The following is a 20,288-nucleotide window of genomic DNA, read 5'->3' as shown; positions in this document are numbered from 1 at the left end:
CACATTAGTTAAATTATGCCGCATAAATATATTCATCAGAATGAACATTAATTCGTGTTTAGTTATGCTCAAGCTCGGATGAATAGTAGTCTCCATCAAAAAAACTCCTGAAACATTATCAAAATTTATATGTTTACATGCGACTCCATTCATTTTGTTACAAGCTTACTGTTTCAATACTTTTTGAGTTAATATTTAAACTACCTTCGTCATATACATATTCGAAATCACTGTCTGACATATCTGTATGATTATCACAGCTTTTTGTTGGCCACTGGAGATTGAGATTACCGAAAACTCAGACTGAATATCGCACATTTTTGCCGGATTATCATTGGTAAACTCTCCACTTTTATCCCATAAATTCGAGATAGTTTCGGTACAGGAAACATGATGCAAATTTAATTTTAAATAGTTTTTACGTGTACATAACATAAAACAGCTGTTATAAAAATCATAAATTGTGTTTTAAGGAATGCATATGTCATTGATATGAATTTCATAAGTCATGCTTATAAAGTTCATATGTGTGCTCACTGAATGCATAACCCGCATGTGTCGGTAATACATAAATTCCATAACTTGTATCGTTCTGCAGCTGGGTTATAATCTATAATACGCATCATAATAAAAATTAAAAGACAGTGATATAAATGAACAAATATATTACTCTTATTTTATTATTACAGGATTTAGTTTAATTCTTACATAAATCAACTTATACTATAACAAATCTCACTGGTCGGTTATAATATTTCGCCCTTAGAGTATGTTCAGTTATTTTTCTTCGTTCCAGAAGTTTTTAATATAACGGTCTTTTTAAGATTTGCAATTTTCTGCGCCAGGTATCTTCTTATGATTTTTTCCTCACAACGCTTACGAATCAATATTATATTATCCTGGCCGACACTAATTGCTGTACGTTCTGCAACTTTGTCTGTAAGAAATAATAATTGTTTTGTTGAATCAATCCTAGGAACTAGAACATACACACTACAATAATCAATATATTTCACACAATATACAGTATAGACAAATATTAACAACTATATAAGACTTCACAATTCGGTTGAAATTATCGAAGCAAAAATCTGTCAATTAGCTGGAGAAAGTAAGAAAAGTCAGTAGATAGTTCGAGGAACAATATGGAATAAACGATTCCATCGAAAATATTACGAATGTAACAATCCTAGATTACAATTTCTATTACTACTCACACAGCTACTTTGATAATTGTTCACAATACTACGTACTGCAAATAAATTCAAATATATTCGGGTCCATCTTCGTTCCTGCTGGATAGAGAGGTGATCCATCTGGCTTTTTCAAATTCATAAAACGATGGGATTGTTGTCCCGTAACACTCATCGTTATCAATTTATCTGTTCCAATTAAATGCGGAGCCAACAAACCTACAAACATCCTATCTGTAGTGGCACGGTTGTTCAGATCAACCAATTCTTGAACCAATTTCTTATAGGAATGCCATCAGTTTGAGTGAATTTAGCCTGTAAATAAGATAAATATAATCTAATGAAAATTCTGGATGTTTTGTTCTACCTATGGAATTTTTTGTCCATCCTTTAATGCGACAAGATCTTTTGAAAGACGCAGAGCATGATTGTCTGACGAGCATTTGGCATCATCCATTTTTAAAAGTTTCTTACGCAATATTCGCAGTTGGTTGCGCAGCTTTCTATTTTTTTCTTCTAAGTTCTTGCATAACATCATCCAGTCGATTGATGAATTCCTTTCGAGCGTTGGTAATGAATCATCTAATTCATGAAACTGTTGATTATCCACACCAATATCATCCGTCTCTGTCTCAGGGGACGATTTTCGTTCTCTCTGGGTCACTGTTGATACCCTTTCTGTTGACATCTCAATTTCGATTTGCGTGTATTGTTCAACATTTTCCACACTGATCAAACTGTTGTGCTCTTTAACATTTTTAACATAACTTTCATTTGATCCTCCTTGTGACGACGACAAATCAAGCGGTACATCTTTGTGCGTTTCATCAGTTTTGAATAAATTCTCGGATGAATTTGTAACAAGCGGATCCTGGATAGCAATATCCCAAAGCCGACTGGTTGTGGGCATAACCGACACAAATGTCCCATCTGAACACCAGATTGTTGTAGTAGTTGTTGTAACTATAAAAATATAAAACAAGAATATTATTAGTATATGAGGGATGTTAACAAAAATTGAACCAACCTCATCCTGCAAATCGCTTTTGTTGAGTTGATCAGCAACCCTTTTACTGAATTTCCTGTTCTGTAAGACGCCATTTTCTAAACTTTCTGAAAGGAATAAAAACCTGAGTGTATGTTATAAGAAGTAATTTAGCGTCGTTAATAATACCTTGAACCGAACATTTTTCACCTTGTTTTTATTAATTTGTCTTTTCTTCGGCATCCTAATTGAATATTTCCTGACGTCGACCCAAGCCAAATGAATGTAATGGAATATCACAATGAACTGAAAAAAGTATGATGACACTAACTCAAACATTTGTTTCGTAGCATCTAAGAGCAAATTCAGCAGCTCCAAGATTCATATGGGTGGTCTATAATGTAACTGAAACTGAAACAAACGTATCCCCAGCAATCCGTTTTAGTTTTATTTATTCGACAGTTCTATAGAGATGGGCAATTCGCTCCTGAGCTGTTCCAGTGAATCGAATCATTGAAGTGAGCTGACAGCTCACAGCTCTTTTCAAAAGAACCGCAGCTCATCAGCTCACTCATTTGCTACCCAGTTCACTGCATTATGACGAAAGGAACACGCTACGAGCTGATCGGATCTTCGGCTCTTTAAGAGATTCAATTTAGTCGACATCAATTAAAGATAAATTAATTCGCATTGCATTCATTGCATCATTGCGAATCAATTAGTCAATTTCGATCATGCATATGAAAGAAAACCGGTGCATAAGAAAAACGGCGCACAAAATGAAATTTAAGTTCAAACTAAAAAAGCTGATGAGCTGATACATCGAATCGATTCACTGCAATCACTTGAAAACCCGACTAGTGAAAATTGGCCCGGAGGGCCAAGTGTCATATACCATTCGACTCAGTTCATCGAGCTGAGCAATGTGTGTGTGTGTTTGTGTGTGTGTGTGTGTGTGTGTGTATGTATGTGTGTGAGTGTATGTGTCAAATAATCTCACTAGGTTTTCTCGGAGATGGCTGAACCGATTTTGAAAAACTTAAACCGGCGAAACAAAAAACGTAAAAAAATTTCTAAACTGGTCTCAAAACTACACAAATCGATAGTCATTATCAGTAGGCAACTAAACAAACCGATTCCGGCTATCCTGGTTCTTGGTATCCGGTTCCGGAAGTACCGGAAATAGTGGTCATATTTACCAAAACGCATCTCACTCACTTTTCTTAGCGATGGTTTGATCGATTTTCACAAACTTAGATTCAAATGAAAGGTTTTTCGGTCCCATACGGAATTCCAGAATTTCATCCGGATTCGACTTCCGGTTCCGGAGTTATAGGGTAAAGTGTGTTCAATATTGTACACCGGCACTTAAACCGGCGAAACAAAAAAAGGTAAAAAAATTTCTAAACTGGTCTCAAAACTACACAAATCGATAGTCATTATCAGTAGGCAACTAAACAAACAGATTCCGGCTATCCTGGTTCTCGGTATCCGGTTCCGGAAGTACCGGAAATAGTGGTCATATATACCAAAACGCATCTCACTCACTTTTCTCAGCGACGGTTTGACCGATTTCCACAAACTTAGATTCAAATGAAAGGTTTCCCGGTCCCATACGAAATTCCTGAATTTCATCTGGATTCGATTCCCAGTTTCGGAATTATTGGGTAAAGTGTGTTCAATATTGTACACTGTCACTTAAACCGGCGAAACAAAAACCGTAAAAATGTTATAAACTGGACTCTAAACCGTTATTCTCAATCTTAGGGTCAATTGAAAGGTCTTCTGGTTCTACCAAATATTCCTGCATATTTTCGGATGCAACAAACATTTAAATCATCATTTAGAGTGCGTACTAGTAGAGTTTGTATGTCATGTTATTTGGTGGCCGTACGAACCGACTTTGATTATACCGGTTCTCGGGTTCCAGTGCCGGAGGTGCATATAATAGTGAACCCACTTCGTTTTCTTAAGGATGACCTACGCAATCAAAGCACTGTTTTATTCTGTATGTTATACTAGTTAATGCACAAACAATCTCTTGGTTTCTTTCAAAAATCGAAGAGAAAAATTTTGAATAGAATACCACAATATTATATGTACATGAGAAAGACATCATTACACCACTAGGTGGATTAAAACGGGTTTTTTTTTATCGGGATCAGTTTTAGCGAGCAAAATAAGGCCTTAAAAATTTACAAAATATGTGCAACTCTATATCTTGTACCAAAAAACTATACAAATCTGTGTACTGCGTCAGATATCCGAGAAAATCTGTGCGACATATCTGTAGGCCTGGCACCTCTGTTTATGAGATCTAGAAGTGTATACAAGGGGCAGATCACTTATCATATATGCAATATATTGAAAAAATTAAATGTATATTCTCACATGAACATTAAAATTCAATATATTTTGCGGAGTGTGTAATTGTTATTCTTTTTCCCTTGTCAATGTTTATCCGCCCAGTCACAAAGATGCAAACATGGTACTGCCTAAATCTAAAGCGAATATTTTGAGCTGTGTTCAATTGAACCCGCAAGAGTTGCTTCTCAATTTATTTTAGTTTGGATGATCCTCGAGCAGGTATGTGTTTTCGATCCGGTAGAAGCTCAGCTAAAGGAAGTTCTTGTGATTCAACAGCAGGCGGTTACACAGGAATCGTATGTTTTCCTGAAATTAGGTTATAGTGAAGAAACAAAACACTGTGTTGATCATTTAATAAAAGCTGGCCGTTGGACTGGGTGCTTCAAATAGTTGTGCTTGTCGGAGATCTTGCACTAGCACGTAGTACAGAAAAACTTTTGTGTAGGAACTAACACAACACACACATATTTTGTGTTTTAAAAGGCGGGTGAGTAATGTCAGAGACATAACTGGATGTCGTGAATACGAAAAAACGGACACGCTCCCATCACTTTTCCGAATATCAGTTAGTAGATTGATTGTATGAATTGTGCAAGCTTTCCTCTTTTTCACTAATAGAATTTGAAGCGATACACCTACATTAAAGTACAGATTAGTTACATTAAACAGCTACTATTCTACAACTATATATTCCAAACTTGAAACAATTCCTTTTTAATTTGCTAATATAGGAAGCTAGGTACAACAAATTTGTAGTTTATTTTTATTGAAGCTATGAAGTTCGAAGATATCTGATTCTTCTCGAAATTCCAGTACGAGACAATTGCAATGGCCTGGTCTGAAATGTATCTACGATCTTCGGTATGCAAGTGATTCTAATAATAATAATAATAATAATAATAATGATAATACATATTAATCTGTATATATGGCAACCCTGTTTCGCAAGGCATATTTTCACACGACCCCATACTAGTATAAAGATGTGTTCAACATTCGCTTTCGCATTGCCGTTCGTAATTGAATGTGTTAGTAATGGTACAAATCTGCTTTTCTACCTGTTTTCGGACCCATCGTTCTGACGGTGTCTCGTACGTACAGAGTAGCTGCTTTAACTTAAATGACGCTATTTCTCACATCACATTTCCTTTTATACGTGCTAGTGGTAGCGGTGGACGGACTTCCCATTTGTTAGAATTCCTTTCCTATACGCAGAACGGGAAACAGTGAAACGATATAAAAGAGAGAGTTAGCAGAGCGGCAGCCAGTACTGAATTGGTCGTCGAGCTGTTAACTGTGTATTGTGGAATTTTTACGCAGAAACACACACACAGGAGGAACAGTTAAGGGCAAGGCAAAGTCCCGCTTAAACCGTGCTGGTCTGAAGTGCCCAGTTGGCGGCAGAATCCATCGTTTGCCTCGGAAGGGGAACTACGCCGAGCGTGTCAGTGCTGGTGCATCGGTCTATCTGGCGGCAGTGATGGAGTACTTGGTTGCCGAAGTGTTGGAATTGGCCGGTAACGCTGCCCATGACAACGAAAACGAAAATCATCCCTCGCCATCTGCAGCTGGCCATCCGTTGAAAACCCCGTCCTTTTCAGGATGACCACATCACTGTGATAAAGAAATATTTAGAATTGCTTTAAGTTTAGCCAGTTCTGATACGCCTGGAAAGTAGAATGCGCAAATCAAGTGGAAACATTTGTTCTAACAATTTTTGTTTTCGGCCGCATACTAAAGTAATCGCGACAAAAATACATATTGATCTGTGGCAACTCTGTTTCGCTCGGCATATTTGTATACTAGTATAAAGATGTGTTCAAAATCATCACTTTCGCTTTCGCATTGCCGTTCGTAATTGAATGTGTTAGTGACGGTGCAAATTATTTTAACTCCCATCTTGATTAATCTTTTGGTAGGAAATATTGAGATCTGAGATGGTTCTCGTGTGTGTCTTGTTTCGGAAATGGGCCTTGCTGGACTTTTCGGCTGCCTTTTTCGGTGTCATTGTGCTGACGGTGTCTCGTGCATTCGGGAAACAATGAGACGACAGGTCCTCGATGTTGCTGTCGTGTGTCTTGTTTCGGGAAGAGTTGCTCAGCAAATGGTAGGAAAAATGAACCATTCAACTTTTATATGGATGCTCTTGTATAGATGCAGACAACTCGCGTTCTGATTGGCTGGTGCTGTCATGGGTTAAATCAAACAGGTTTTTCAATAGTGTACTATTGAAAAAGTTCAATATTGTTGTAATACACGTTCAAGTTGAAAATTTTCGATTCTATTGGTAGTTAGATTATATAAATCCTTCTACAGATCACTGAGCTATGAGCTTTCAAAATACGAGAATGGCAAACGCGCCTTATGAATTATCTTCTTTGATACTCGTTTATACCAAACATTTCAGAAAAGTTTAATTGTGAACTATTTAAGAATATGTCACACAACTGAAAGTTTTATCATAAAATTGTGATCATATTTTCGATGGCATGTAGCAAGAATTATGTTGATTCGTTAGATATAACAGGAGATATTCACGATCAAAAACTTATCACTCTCTCAGAGGGTAAATTTCATTTAAATCATTACAATTTCTACTAGTAATGAGTATTGGTTAACCTTTTGATGAAGATGAAAACACATGTCCTACTTTTTAAAAAATATTAGAGTGAAAATACCATATTTCAACAAACGTGACGGGTTAATCAAAAGTTCCACACATCGATTTCTGATACGATGATAACATAATGTGAATTCATATTGGAATACACGCATTAGAACGTTGGGAAGAAAATTAGCGTTCCGTGCCAGTACTGAACCGTGTAGAAAAGGTTTGAATTAATCTTCGTGATTGAATATTTGTAAAAGTACAAATACAAATACAAATGTACTTGGTGAAAAGTCCGAACAGTTTTTTTAGATTGTTAAAAACAATGGATTTCGGTATATTTTTAAACAGTAAGCTTAAAAACACACTTAAATATACACTCCTTTTTTATTATAAACAGAACAACCACATACTTAATCATCCGAAATCAAAAATCCTCATCGATCCGCTAAGTAATGGTCTCATGGTTTTTGTAGTGCTGGATAATTTACATTTCGATGACGATACCTTGAAACACGAGTTTCTGTTCTTCTGTGACGTCCGTTTGTTAGCATCCAAACGAATGTCGATTTGTTCACGAAAAATATTTTTCCTTTCTGATCTTTGATTTTGAACGTATGTTTTTTCGATGTGCTATTTTTCAAGTTCAGTTCACTTTTCAGATTGATAAATATTTTTTTCGGCATCGAAGATCTTATTATCGTCTTTTGAAGCGTTAGAATCTTCTGATTCAATTGAGCTTTTGTTCATTGGTTCAATCTCAAACAATGCCTTATTTTTAGAAAATTGATTGCCTTCCTTAAAGTCATGATAATCACTTGAGTCATTCATAGCACAAACGAATTCGAATGACGCTTCTCTTGCATGTAATGAATCGTAGAATGATGGCTCGATAATTCCAAGCGCTACAAGCATGGAAGACGCCGATTCAAGAGCTTTATCAATTGTCTGCGTTATTTCTTGATCAGATGGCAATTGAAACAACTGTGTGTATTTCGAGTTCATTCGAATAATTGAAGGAAAATTTAGTAATTTTTTGTTACGATATGCGACGCGTAATAGCATTTGGGCGCGACGAAGTTTTTCTCCGAACTCTTTCAAAGTAAAATCGACCTGTGTGTGCTGAGCAGGCTTCCCAAATGTACCGCCGCGCGACATTATTATTGAGGATGTCATGCTACTCTTTCCATGACAGCCTTGTGATAGGTTTCATCACGACAGCCCTTAGACAAATAGTTCTGTACAGCCAACGTTGCCGTCATTCACTTCGTTCGACAGTTCATTCCATCTTAAGACATTTTGTCGTGGTCCACGACAGCCGAAGAAGCATGAAGTTCTCGCTGTTGCGACAGTAAGCTTCGGGTATCAGTCACTGCGTTGTTTCTATCGAGAGCAAAATATGACTCTCCCTTGACCAGGTCTGCGACAGTAGCCGGTGCGGTTCAAATTTGTTGCTCTTGGTTTGCTATGAAGATTCGAGGCAAGCATGTGGGTTTTAGTTTTGCCTTTGGTGATTGCTTTGCGCAGCGGTTGATCATTGCGCATAGCAATCACCGTTGGTAGGGCATTGATAACAATATAATTGATAATTAATAATATACGAAACTACTAATACGAAACGGATTGAAGAACGGACTTTGGTTTTAATGAAAGTTAATTTTTATATTTTGGTCGATCTTCTATGAATTGATCGATCGATTAATTAAAGAGCAATGTATTTCAATAGCTGAGTCAGTTCGGCGTGCTCCTTTCAGGCAGTTTGCGGTCGGTTTGTGGGCTGTAACATTCATAGTGTATGCGCGTACTGATGTGCGTGGAGCATTATTTTCATCCAATCGTTCCTTATATAAGAGTGTAAAAGCCAATTGAATCAGATTTTAGATTTATATGTTAATGGTAAATAAATGTTCGTAGTGAAAGATATATTCAAATCAAAGATTCCGTATTCGATACTCGTTAGCGTTAGCTTTACAGTCGACTTGTAAGTCTACGGGATTTTTGCATGGCTAGTGCTGCAATACTACGGACACTAAGAATTCTTTCAAGTCAGGAATGAAACATACAAAACCTGGCTCGTTAAGTTCGTTATACATTGAACCACCAATCGAATAAAAACCTTGAGTGAAAAATTTGGAGTCGGAATTTGCAAGGTAAAAATCATTCAGAAACATCTTATTTTCAGGTACTGTACAACAAAACTTTGAATGCAAAAACTGAATGAAAAATTCCGGTTCTTCCAAAAAATATGTTTCCAAGCGTGGAATGCAGCATGGTTGCCCGTAACAGATTCGAATGTTTATTTTGTTTTATTTAGAAAAAAAGTTTTAATTCCCCAAGTTATGTAATAATGTCTTTCTTGAGTAATGTGGTCTCAAGCTTTCCAGACATATCAAGTTCTCTTCTATATATGAATAGTATAGTGTTTCTATTACCCTGGAATATATTCCAAAATACATATCGGATATAGTACGGTTACTTATATGATATAGGGTTGTGCTGATAATCTGCTGAATCATTTTCTTCCTGTTATGCATAGAATTATCTTATTTCCAGAAACAGCATATTAACTATTACATTATTTTGGTCATAGCTACCAGAAGTTCGCGACTTTTACACACGTTGAAACTGTCACTTTACATTGTAAAATTTAAAACTCGGTTAAAGCGTATCTTTCATCAAGTAGAAGCTTGTGTTCAGTATATTTTGAATTCTTTAACTTAATGTCGTTGTTTGCCACAAAACTTGCTATAAAAGTAACTGAGGCCCAAATTTATATCTACAGTTAAAAGGACAATTTCATGTAAACTTCTAGAAGTATCTCAATCATTTCCTTTATGTGCTTTTACGCTCAATCCAATTTTGGAAATGTAGATGTTGCAATCACGAGCCGCACGCAGAAGAAGATACGGTGCATTGAAATTTCAAACAGCACATCCAGTTTATATGCGCTCGCTACAATTCTCGTACACATTTTTGGTTTTCTGTTTGAGTCGGCTCTCACGCCCTCACGGAAAAGGACAGTTATTCGTGAATAGCAAAGCGAACTATTGAATTTAATTCGGATTCGACTTCCGCAGTTACAAGTCTAATAATGTCGAAAATTTTCTAAAATCTAATTGGCTTAGTAGCTTGTGTCTGCATTTAAAAAAATCAAACGTTTGGAACTATAAATATTGTAACTAAATAGTCAAACTTTCTGAGAGCCGAGTTCTTTGCACATATTCAACAGTTTTCTTTCTGAAAAGAAATTATGTTCTGAAAAATGTAGGTGTAAATCCCCGGTGAACAATTAAGTTTGAAACCGGGAATAAATAAAAGATATAATAAAAATTATAATAATAATAATAATAATAATAATAATAATAATAATAATAATAATAATAATAATAATAATAATAATAATTATAATAATAATAATAATAATAATAATAATAAAAATAATAATAATAATAATAATAATAATAATAATAATAATAATAATAATAATAATAATAATAATATTGTAGCAGTCATTTCCGACCCTAAGAAACTCATTGTTTTCGTTATCCTAGGAGAAACAGAATTTAAGAGCTGTATATGACACGAATTTGTCTTTCATTTATTTAAAATTCAAAAATTAAATTTTTAAATTCCCAGTTTTGGTACTGATCATCCCTTAATTTCGAAACAAGAAGTTGGATATGGATTAAACTAAATGGAAGGCTTTTAATTAAATGATTTGCGATTTGAAAATTTCTTCTTAACTTTTCTTCACATAAACAACCATCTGTTGAACTACTTTTTATCTGAGAGCTCCCCCAATCAACTTCATGGTTGCGGACCTTGTATTTGTGTAGATGGTACTAAAAGATCTACCACCTCAACGAAAAAAGAAACTGCAAAAACATAGAAACTTGCAATGAAAGCAAAGGGAAAGTCAATTTAAGCCGCAATGAAGCTATATTAATAGGCACTGAATTCCATAAAAAAAAACTTATAAATTTATTTTCCTAGTTTTGTGATATTTATGAAAACAAAAGAGGTTTATTGAAGATCTGTTCTCAAAGGTAGTAACAAATTAAGAACTCAACGTTTTTATATTCTCATTCCTTCAACTGCTGGAAAAACCTATGTGAATGTTAAATGAACAACTAAATTTAAGCTATTTTAAATAAATTTAAGCTATTAGTTGATTGATTCCTATGTGGAAAAGAACAATTGAGAATACTATATTTGTAACAAAGTTTGGGGAAAACCAAAAAATTTCATGCTTTTGGGAAAAATAATGGTTTCATTATATTTTTCTTTTTAAAACACTTTTATCGAATATCTGAAAGCACATGTTCACATATAAACATAAAAGTTGCCCATTCAATTTTATGGTCGAAAACTATTCAAAGTGCACCAAACATCTTATTTGGGTTCAGAGTATCATATTCTATAGTTTCAACGAAATCGGTAAGGCACGGGTACCAAAGTGTGCCAACAATTGGTGGAGTAACGTTAAATACACTAAATAATTAATTAGTTGTGCATAGTAGCTACGATTCGATCCAAAAATCAAACGTCATTATTCAGAATAAGGGTGCATAAGACATTTTCGGAGTATTGTTAATGAATGGAAGTGTATCTGTTTCTTTAGGAATAAGAAGGAAGCAGTAAGGATCAATACTTTAGAAATTCATATATATGAGCCGTTACACAAAACTCAGTGTTTATCTTTTAATATTCGTTAGTTATTAAAATTCATTGCCTTCGCCGACAGTATATATAAATCTAAAACAATTTCTTTATTTTACAATGGAATTGTAATGAAACCCTAAAATTTCCTGCAAAGGTAATCCCAACAACGCAATCGTATGTACTAGTACCATTTCATTGAGGCCGCCGAAATAGTGCGAGCGCACTATGAACCACAGCTCGTCTCCAGAAACAGCCGGTTTATTGCTTCAAGAGACATTGATGAGACAGCCGGCTGGCGACAGCCCTTCGTAACAGTAATTCCCTAAAAATCAAAGGATGTCTTCGATTTTCTAAGGCTGTCCCCGTAACATTTTATGCGAATGAGCGAACAGAAAGAAACAGGATACAAACAGCCCGTTCGGTTTGACTACTCTCCGGATAGAATACTCTCATTAAACTGGCGAATTCAAACTGTCTCAGTGACAGCACTCATTTAGGCATGCGAGCGCTGTTGCCATTACAGTTCGGCATATGCTTGCACACATATTGTAGACTGGGCTTTCGACTTTGCGCTCCGACAGTTCATGCTATCTCGTGGCGGATGTCATTGAAAAGCAGTACTGCTGGGAAGCCTGGTGCTGAGTTGTAGTCATTGAACGTAATTCGCGAAATAATGCTTCTGCAGGTTGGCTCGAAAAATTCAATATCCAAAATTGCTCCGGTGCATTGCGATCCCTGCATCTTACCATCAGTAGAATAAGAGCGTGTGCGTTTAGTTCTAAACATATGTAAGCATTGGTTGTTATACAATTGTTCAAATTACCATATTTATATTTAGCCCAATTTCGCCAACCACGTATCAGAAAGAGCACATACCTACAAAGTGTTTAAAATTTATTATTTTCAAAATTATTGTACTTCGTAATCATGTTTGATGAAAGAAATGTTCATACCAAAGTTTGAAAATCCGATCTATTGGAGATAGATCCACATTTGAAAATACTTGATGAATTTTTTGCATGCATCTCAATATCTCGGCTGACCGTATTGCTTCGCGATACGTTTGCCTCCATATATTCGACTAAATTCTCGTTCATGATTTTCTCTGTTGGAGAAAATTTCATTTTGTCATGTGGGTTTAGATCTGCTGCAGTCAGTTTATGCTTATCTTTTGAATGTACTAACAATTCATTTAAATGAGTTTTCGTGATTTGAAAAGTACCTAAGAGAAAAATGAAATTATGGTTGATAAACAAAACAAAAACATCAAAGGGATCATATGAAACAAAGATGTCTACTGATCATCATATCTGCTTTCAGAATCCGATTCCGAATTTTATTAATCAGATGAATGAAATCCTGTACGAAAATTGGTCCTTGTTCATGACTAACAATAAACCATCCTGACCATCTTGATACTTCCATACGTGATATGATAGCTGTCCGCAACATCATTGCCTTAACTAGTTTAGGATCACCGTCTGAGCTGTAACCCATCACTTTGATACCTTCAGATTCCAAAAGCTTTTCTGTATACTTCCATCGATTCACAACATCGAAAAATCGGAAGGTGTTGTCGGTTCCAACGTAATACAAAACATAAGGTGGTGCACCTACTGCCATTGGTAATGCCAATTGAACATACGCTGTATCTGCTAATGAACAATTTTTCAAATGATCTGCTACAAGGTAAGCATCCTTAGCATCGAAGTGATGTTGAATCGGAATTCCATTTTCATTCAACGGAGATACGCATCCCGATAGAGTATCCATTCTTGCATCATATTGCACTTGTTGCAAAATTCGTGTACCATCTTCTACCAGCATAACTTCAGCTGAATAATTATTCTCGGAAAGATAGTCTTTTAAACCAGCTACATCTATTATACCTAATTTAGGACAAATCGCACGGAGAACCCTTCGATCATAAAATTGCGATATCGCACTTTTTGATTTTTGCGATAGTTGATTTAACTAATTTCTTTTTGATTCAACCAAAATGGTTTTTGATTTGCATATATTCAAGTAGTTGAAAAAGTACAGGTGTGTAATGTCAGAGACATAACTGGATATCGTGAATACGAATAAAACTGGCACTCTTTCTTTATACTTCCGAATATCAATTAGTTGATCGATTGTGTTAATTGTGCAAGTTTTGCCCTTTTACTAGAATTTGAAACGTTACACAAAAACTACAGTACAGATTAGTTACATGAAACAGTCTGACACACAAATATTACAACATAACAGTATAGTCTTTATGTTAAAATATTGGTGATTTTGGAAAGAACCTCTTATGAAGGCGTGAGTGAAGGGCCAAATTATATAATTTTCTAAGATATTGAACACTGATTGGATATAAACGATTTTGAACACTGTTGCGAATTTAGAACTGTGAAAATTGCAAATAAAATGATCATATTATCTTAGATTTGCGCTGCACTGCTAATTTTAATTTTTGATTTACAATTTATAGTTTTTTAGGTAACATTTAAAGCCATTAGAAAGGCTGGTTTTGCATAATGTACCACATTGTTGTCCATTTCCCGTTGTATGCAAACGACCACCAACAGGCTTATGTAATCGATCTTCTTCGAAGGGAAACTGGCTCTGCGACCTAAGCGTTTGAGGCTTTATACCACGCAAAAGGTCTGCTTTCATTGACTACTGCTCCACCTGACGGCTGAAGTCCAAATGAGAGCACGACCTGAGCGTTTGAGGTTTTTAACCACGCAGAAGGTGCACTCTCCGAAGCTGCTAGTCCCACGACGTCTGCTTCCGTACAACGCACAAGAAGAAATGATCGTCTTTTGACCACGGTTCCCCTTTTATACGCAGTCAGTTGAAGATATGTGCCTGACTACCTCAAAATCGTCGTCCTTGCGCGAAAAAGCCAAGCAAAAGTAAAGAGTTTTCCGCGTTGTTTTCAAAGTTTGAGAAAACTTAATTTTTTAGTTGTTTGTGGTTATCTCACACTGTTCAAAATATTATCCTCAATTCCTGATCATATTTTTGATGAAATAGTGAAAGAATTATGTTGCTACCGTTAATACAAGTCGAGATATTCACGATAAAGTTCTGCCCATTCTTCCATATGGCTAATTTTGAAAAGGCACCCCATAGTAAAGTAAGTCGTATTCACGACAAAATATGTTGTTTTGAATGCTGTCAAATACCGGAGACAGTTGAAAGCAAAACAATAATCGCAATGCAAAATCAACAACTTTTCTAGTTGAAATCTGTTCGCGTCGCTTCAAAATGTCAATGAAAACAACATCGATGGTTAAAGCGTTTGGTGAAATTGTGTTCATTCGATTTGAAAAATTTATGATAACAAGTGTTTATCTAACAGCGGTGTTGTGATAAAGTTAACCTTGTTTAAGATGAAAAAGATTTGGTGACAAATTAGAAAATGTTAATGAATGATCATCTCGTAATTTTTCAGGTATGCGCAAAAATTTTATGCTTCAAACTCGATCATTGATTTACTTCCAGCAGACTGTTTTACTTCCAGCTGTTTGATACCGATGATGATGTTCATGCATTAGCAATAAAACGCTTTTTGACATGAATTTAATTTATAAAAGTAACAAGAGCGAAGGGTTTCAAACACACAGAGGCGCTGCGATTGAATGGCGCGTTTGAATTGCCGTCGCAAAATTCCAATTCCCAGCGGTGCACCCAAGCTCATATAAATTGACTAAAATTATCAGTGAATAACTTTAGTTCAACCGTTTGAAGGCATCATCTTTCAATACTCATTTTTTTTACTTTCAATACTCATGTCTAAAACAAATAAAACCGATTTATTTTTCAACTAACAGAATTTTGTTTCAATAACAACACCAGTTCTTTCAACTAAAATATTTGTTGAAATCGAAAGGTATGTGTCCTCACTAATTGACAGCGTTTTTTTTTCAAACAGTTAATTTGGTTGTTTCAACCATCGTTTCTGCTTATCGAAAAACAAAAATGACAGTTTAGTTAAAACAACAATCGATTAGTTGTACCAAATTTTAACCAATCGAATTCAGAAAATCAACTAATATTCTGGTTGAAATGGGATCGCGGGTGGTTCCGTGCGCAGTAATCAATATTGTATAGCAATTAATATATGTGTAGTCACCTTCATTTACATTTTTCGTATTTGAAGAAATATGCCGCAAAATCGTACTACGAGCAGCAATTGGCATATTAGCCTTTTAAAAAGCATGGCATGAATTTCCCGTCGATATAAACTCGTAGGTGAAAATGTCCTTTTGTATTTCTGTGTATCTTTGACCATGATTCTTTTTGTTCTTATTTTCATTTTGTACTGCATTATAATGGTTCAGCAAAGGATGATTGGCCGTTGGAAATAAAATGGAATGGCCGGCCGATTCATTCCATTTTTTTAGTTTTCCTGGTCTGTGTCTAATATTTGCTCGGAATGCACATCATATTCAGTTGACTCAGAAAACGAACTCTTAAGCTGCTCAACTTCCATATAATCACTACTTTCAAGCTCTAAACGATCATAGTTGAATTTGGATTTATTCAGAAATTTTGTCAACTATATACTTACCGACGACATCAGAAGCAGAATACACTGGGCTACATGCTAACTGACCGTGTTGTTGTTGGTGTACACTCAAAAAAAATCCACACGTTAACCTTATGTGAAAAATCACGTAGTTTCCAAAATATGGCTTTGTCGTCAGAGTTCACGTGATGTTCTTACCAATCATCGGATCATGATTGAATATGAAATGAACCATATGTCAGAATTATTGCTGTTGTCACATATATTTTATGTGTCACGTACTTACTTGAATTCATTTTGTCAATATGGCAATATGGCGTCAGTTGAAAAACCTAGAACAAACAACTACGGTATTTGTCACAGTGATTTTAGGGTAAATAATTGCTTATTAATTTTATCGACAGTTATGAAGTCTAGCTAATTTTTGTTATACTTTCAGATATACTACTAGTATCAAGCAGAAGTATATTTATAAACAAATGTACCATTTATTGAGTTTACTAAATGGCTCTGCGAACCCAATCCTCAACAACTTATTTGCAAGACCAATTGGCGAATTACGCGAATTCTCTGCACCAGAAATACGGAACTGAAACACAATTCAATTTTGTTTTTTTCTACAGCGGAGTTCAAAAGGCAAAACCTCTAGATTGTGTTCCAGCACATCAATCGCATCTTGAACTACTAGTTCCAGCTGAAGGTATTCTTTAAAGGAAACAATGTTTGCTTCAGTTTAGCTGCTCCGAAGAAAAAATCAGATCATACATTTAGAACAATGCATTCTGTATTTCTGATATTTTTCGTCAGTGATTCAACAGAAACGAATTTAAAATTAAAATTTGCAGAATATCTGCGTGCAAACAAAACTTATCGCAATGTTATGTCCAACAGACTATGTAATCTATTAGTTTTTAGTACCAATATACATTATTAAGATTCAATATACAACTTTATAGTAACAGTTACATGAAAATAATGTGACTATTATGTAAAATTATGATAAAATCTAAGTTCAGATGATATAAATTTACAGTATATTTTAAATGAATTTTGTATAAATTTCACAAAATTATTCTATAGAATCTACGAAAAAATGACGTAGATATTACGTGATACAAATGTGGACTAAGAGTTCATGAGTTCATTATGTGCTATCTATACTTCACATAAGTATTACAAGAAAAGTTCGATGGATAAAAATCACATACATTTTCACGTAGCATTGAAGTGAGAATTTTTCTGAGTGTAGATTTTCAACAGCATTGAATGGTTCAAACACTTGCTCTACAATGAGAAAAAAAATCGGATAAGTGAAAAATTATGAATTAAGTTAATACCCTCACCGTTAGAATGTTCTGCTTGTGTCACGAACGGAAAAATGTTTGGTTTTTCGGAAAGAGATTTTGGGGAATTTTTGTTGTGTTTGTTAAAGTGCTGTGCAAAGTTATACACCGGCCAGGAATGAGACGGATATCGCACAATCTTTATCTCTTTTATACACACTGGGCACGTAACAAAGGCTACTAACTTGCCTCCTGATCCTTGTGTGCTTCTAATCACTAAGTTTGACATGAAGTCATCAGGGAATTCACCTTTGCACTGATTTAATCTGCAGAAAATTACGATAAATGGATTTCAGAACTGAAATTTATCAAAATTCGTACTTGTTATAATAACTTAAAATTCTTTTAACCAATACATCGTGTTCGGTAGTATTATCTGTTTTGTTTCGTACTATGTCGCTTTTCTTGCCTACTTGTTCGGAACCAACACTCGTTCCATTGAAATAATGAATACCATGTTTATTTACTGCTGCAATTATGGCTTGTATACATTTCCTTTGTGCCATAGAGAAAGTGAACTCTTCTGGATTGTCGACAAAACCACCAAAATATTCTTCTGGTTTTAATTTGTTGTTCTCGATAACCGCTCTGTTGACAAGTTTTTCTCCTCTATTTGGCATTTCAATTTCAAGCGCATCAATGTCTCCTTCGGTTACATTGGCTAACCAACTGGTAGCTGAAAGGCCATGTAAATCAAGAATGTTTATCACAAGTGGAGGTATTAAACCAATGGTCACTTCCATGCGAGTCCAGAAATGTTTCTGTGAAGATTATTGAAAACGAATAAAAATTAAATGAGATTGAAACTGACTTTATAGTTCACGTACTAGTACACTGCTCCTATTTTCATTCTCCATTATATTCAAAAACTTAAAATGTTTTTAAAATTTAATTGAACCAGTAACAGGTCTTATCTTTTTTCTTCAAATTAGTGCTGTCAAGTGTCTGTTGTAGAAACGTCATTATGGTGCTATGACGTTTCATCAAATCGAAAAAGTTGATGCCAGAAATGGAAATTGAATGTCAGGTTTTGATAATTGACTATAAATTAAATGTGCATTTTCTGAGTGATCTGCCCCTTGATTCAAAGTCAAATATTTATTGAATCAAAATTGAAAATTGCCTGTTTCAAACCAATGATTTATATTAATCCAAACTATTAATTCAATAAGTTTCCAATCATTTAATATTATTGTTTTAATCCACTTAGTGGTGTAATGATGCCTTTCTCATATTACTCATTACATCATAATATAACCGTGAAATTCGCAAAAACAACTGTTTATTGAATAGGAATAGGATAATTTGTTCGGGTCTAATCTCACAAACTCTATAAATCCTGTTTAACCTGTAGTTCCGGAACCGAAAGTAGTATCCACAACAAATTAAGGAATTCCGTATGAAACTGTAAGACTTTTCTTTTGAACCTATAAGTTTGTGAAAATCTATTCGGCCATCTCCAAGAAAAGTGAGTGAGATCCTTTTTGCAGTTTCTAATCACAATTTCCAATTCTCCCGAAACCGGATTCAGATGATCGGAATAGCCGAAGTTGGTTCGTTTGCTACCAACAAATATGACCTACAAATTGGAACAGTTTTGAACGTAGTTAAACTTATACTTACTATCTCATGCTCTATTTCGTTTAAATAAATTAAACTAAATCTAACGAAACGAACCTGCGTTTCTGTTACTACTGCGTGCTAAACAGCATGAATATACAGCATGAAACATGTAGTAGGATTGTTATTATTATTATTGACATCACTACACAACGTGTACGAAATAGAACAAAGCACGCCTTGTTCGTTTTGTGTTTTCTTCTTCTTTCGGTGTTGTACATATTGTCACTCTATATGGCGATTTGAAAACTTTGACACTCATCGCTCTGTAACTGCGGAACCGGAAGTCGGATCCGGATGAAATTTCACAATAGGTTTAAATACAGTATGAACTTCAATTCAAATCAAGATTTGTGAAAATCGGTTCAAGCATCGCAGAGAAATCGAAGTGAATGAACATTGGTCAATGAGGTTTGAATCGAAACATAAAGAATTCAAAGCGCATTGTAGAATTAATAGTAATCGTATAGATATGCGCTCAACCACAGCCATAAAATCCGGTTTTAAATTTGCAAATGATTGTATCAGAAATAATTTCTCAACCTCGAAAATTACATACGACGAAAGTCAAATATATTTTAATCAATTTAATTCAGTTAATGTTAATGAAAAATACAGTGATACCATTGATATTTTCAAAATAACAATATTTTTCAAAAACGATAATGCGCTTTTGCTGCTCTGCGAGAAATATAAAATAAACAAATGTAACGAACACTTGCAATCGTATGAAATAAGCACTACAGCTAGACCAGTCTACTACATTGAATACAATAATATGCAATGTTATAGATCTAGGGTACGGGCTCCCTATTTCATCTCATTTGTAAGGATGTCGCCTTCAAACCTAGATTTAGCCACTAAAATCACTATAACTATTTCATATTACTGCTTCATTCGCCTTGCTCCACATTGAGAATTGATTCACATTCCTTGGAAATTAAAATAATGTTCATAAAACAGCAAAAAACACTTATGAAATGTTCAC

General features: G+C 35.0%; 1 protein-coding gene and 1 pseudogene across 8 annotated transcripts; both read right to left on the bottom strand.

The window, feature by feature from the left end:
• Positions 1-650: 650 nt before the first annotated feature.
• LOC131432091 (uncharacterized) lies at positions 651-18,657 on the bottom strand. 8 transcript variants are annotated; one of them, XM_058598168.1, is made up of 7 exons: positions 18,508-18,657; positions 18,002-18,441; positions 17,681-17,946; positions 17,546-17,621; positions 16,620-16,682; positions 16,380-16,530; positions 12,904-13,037 (listed from the first exon to the last, which is right to left on the bottom strand). In XM_058598168.1, the coding sequence occupies exons 1-5, from the start codon at positions 18,535-18,537 to the stop codon at positions 16,670-16,672; spliced, it is 825 nt and encodes a 274-aa protein (XP_058454151.1). In that variant the 5' UTR covers positions 18,538-18,657; the 3' UTR covers positions 12,904-13,037; positions 16,380-16,530; positions 16,620-16,669. The 8 variants fall into 8 exon arrangements, with proteins under 8 accessions (XP_058454145.1, XP_058454151.1, XP_058454148.1 ...); XM_058598165.1 differs by having other exon boundaries at positions 16,620-16,669; XM_058598167.1 differs by having other exon boundaries at positions 16,624-16,669.
• On the bottom strand, positions 7,195-16,248 carry LOC131428857 (uncharacterized; annotated as a pseudogene).
• Positions 18,658-20,288: the final 1,631 nt, after the last annotated feature.

Source organism: Malaya genurostris, chromosome 2 (assembly GCF_030247185.1).
Source record: "Malaya genurostris strain Urasoe2022 chromosome 2, Malgen_1.1, whole genome shotgun sequence".
NCBI classification, from domain to species: domain Eukaryota; kingdom Metazoa; phylum Arthropoda; class Insecta; order Diptera; family Culicidae; genus Malaya; species Malaya genurostris.
This window is presented reverse-complemented; position numbering and strand designations above follow the sequence as displayed.

What these genes read in the sequence shown, in the direction of transcription:
- LOC131432091 (XM_058598160.1), bottom strand. Translation starts at nt 18,537, where the DNA reads ATGGAGAATGAAAATAGGAGCAGTGTACTA. An exon ending in AAAATAGGAGCAGTGTACTA is followed by an intron (nt 18,442 to 18,507) that starts GTACGTGAACTA and finishes TAATCTTCACAG; the next exon opens with AAACATTTCTGGACTCGCAT. An exon ending in ACAAGCAGAACATTCTAACG is followed by an intron (nt 17,622 to 17,680) that starts GTGAGGGTATTA and finishes TTCTCATTGTAG; the next exon opens with AGCAAGTGTTTGAACCATTC.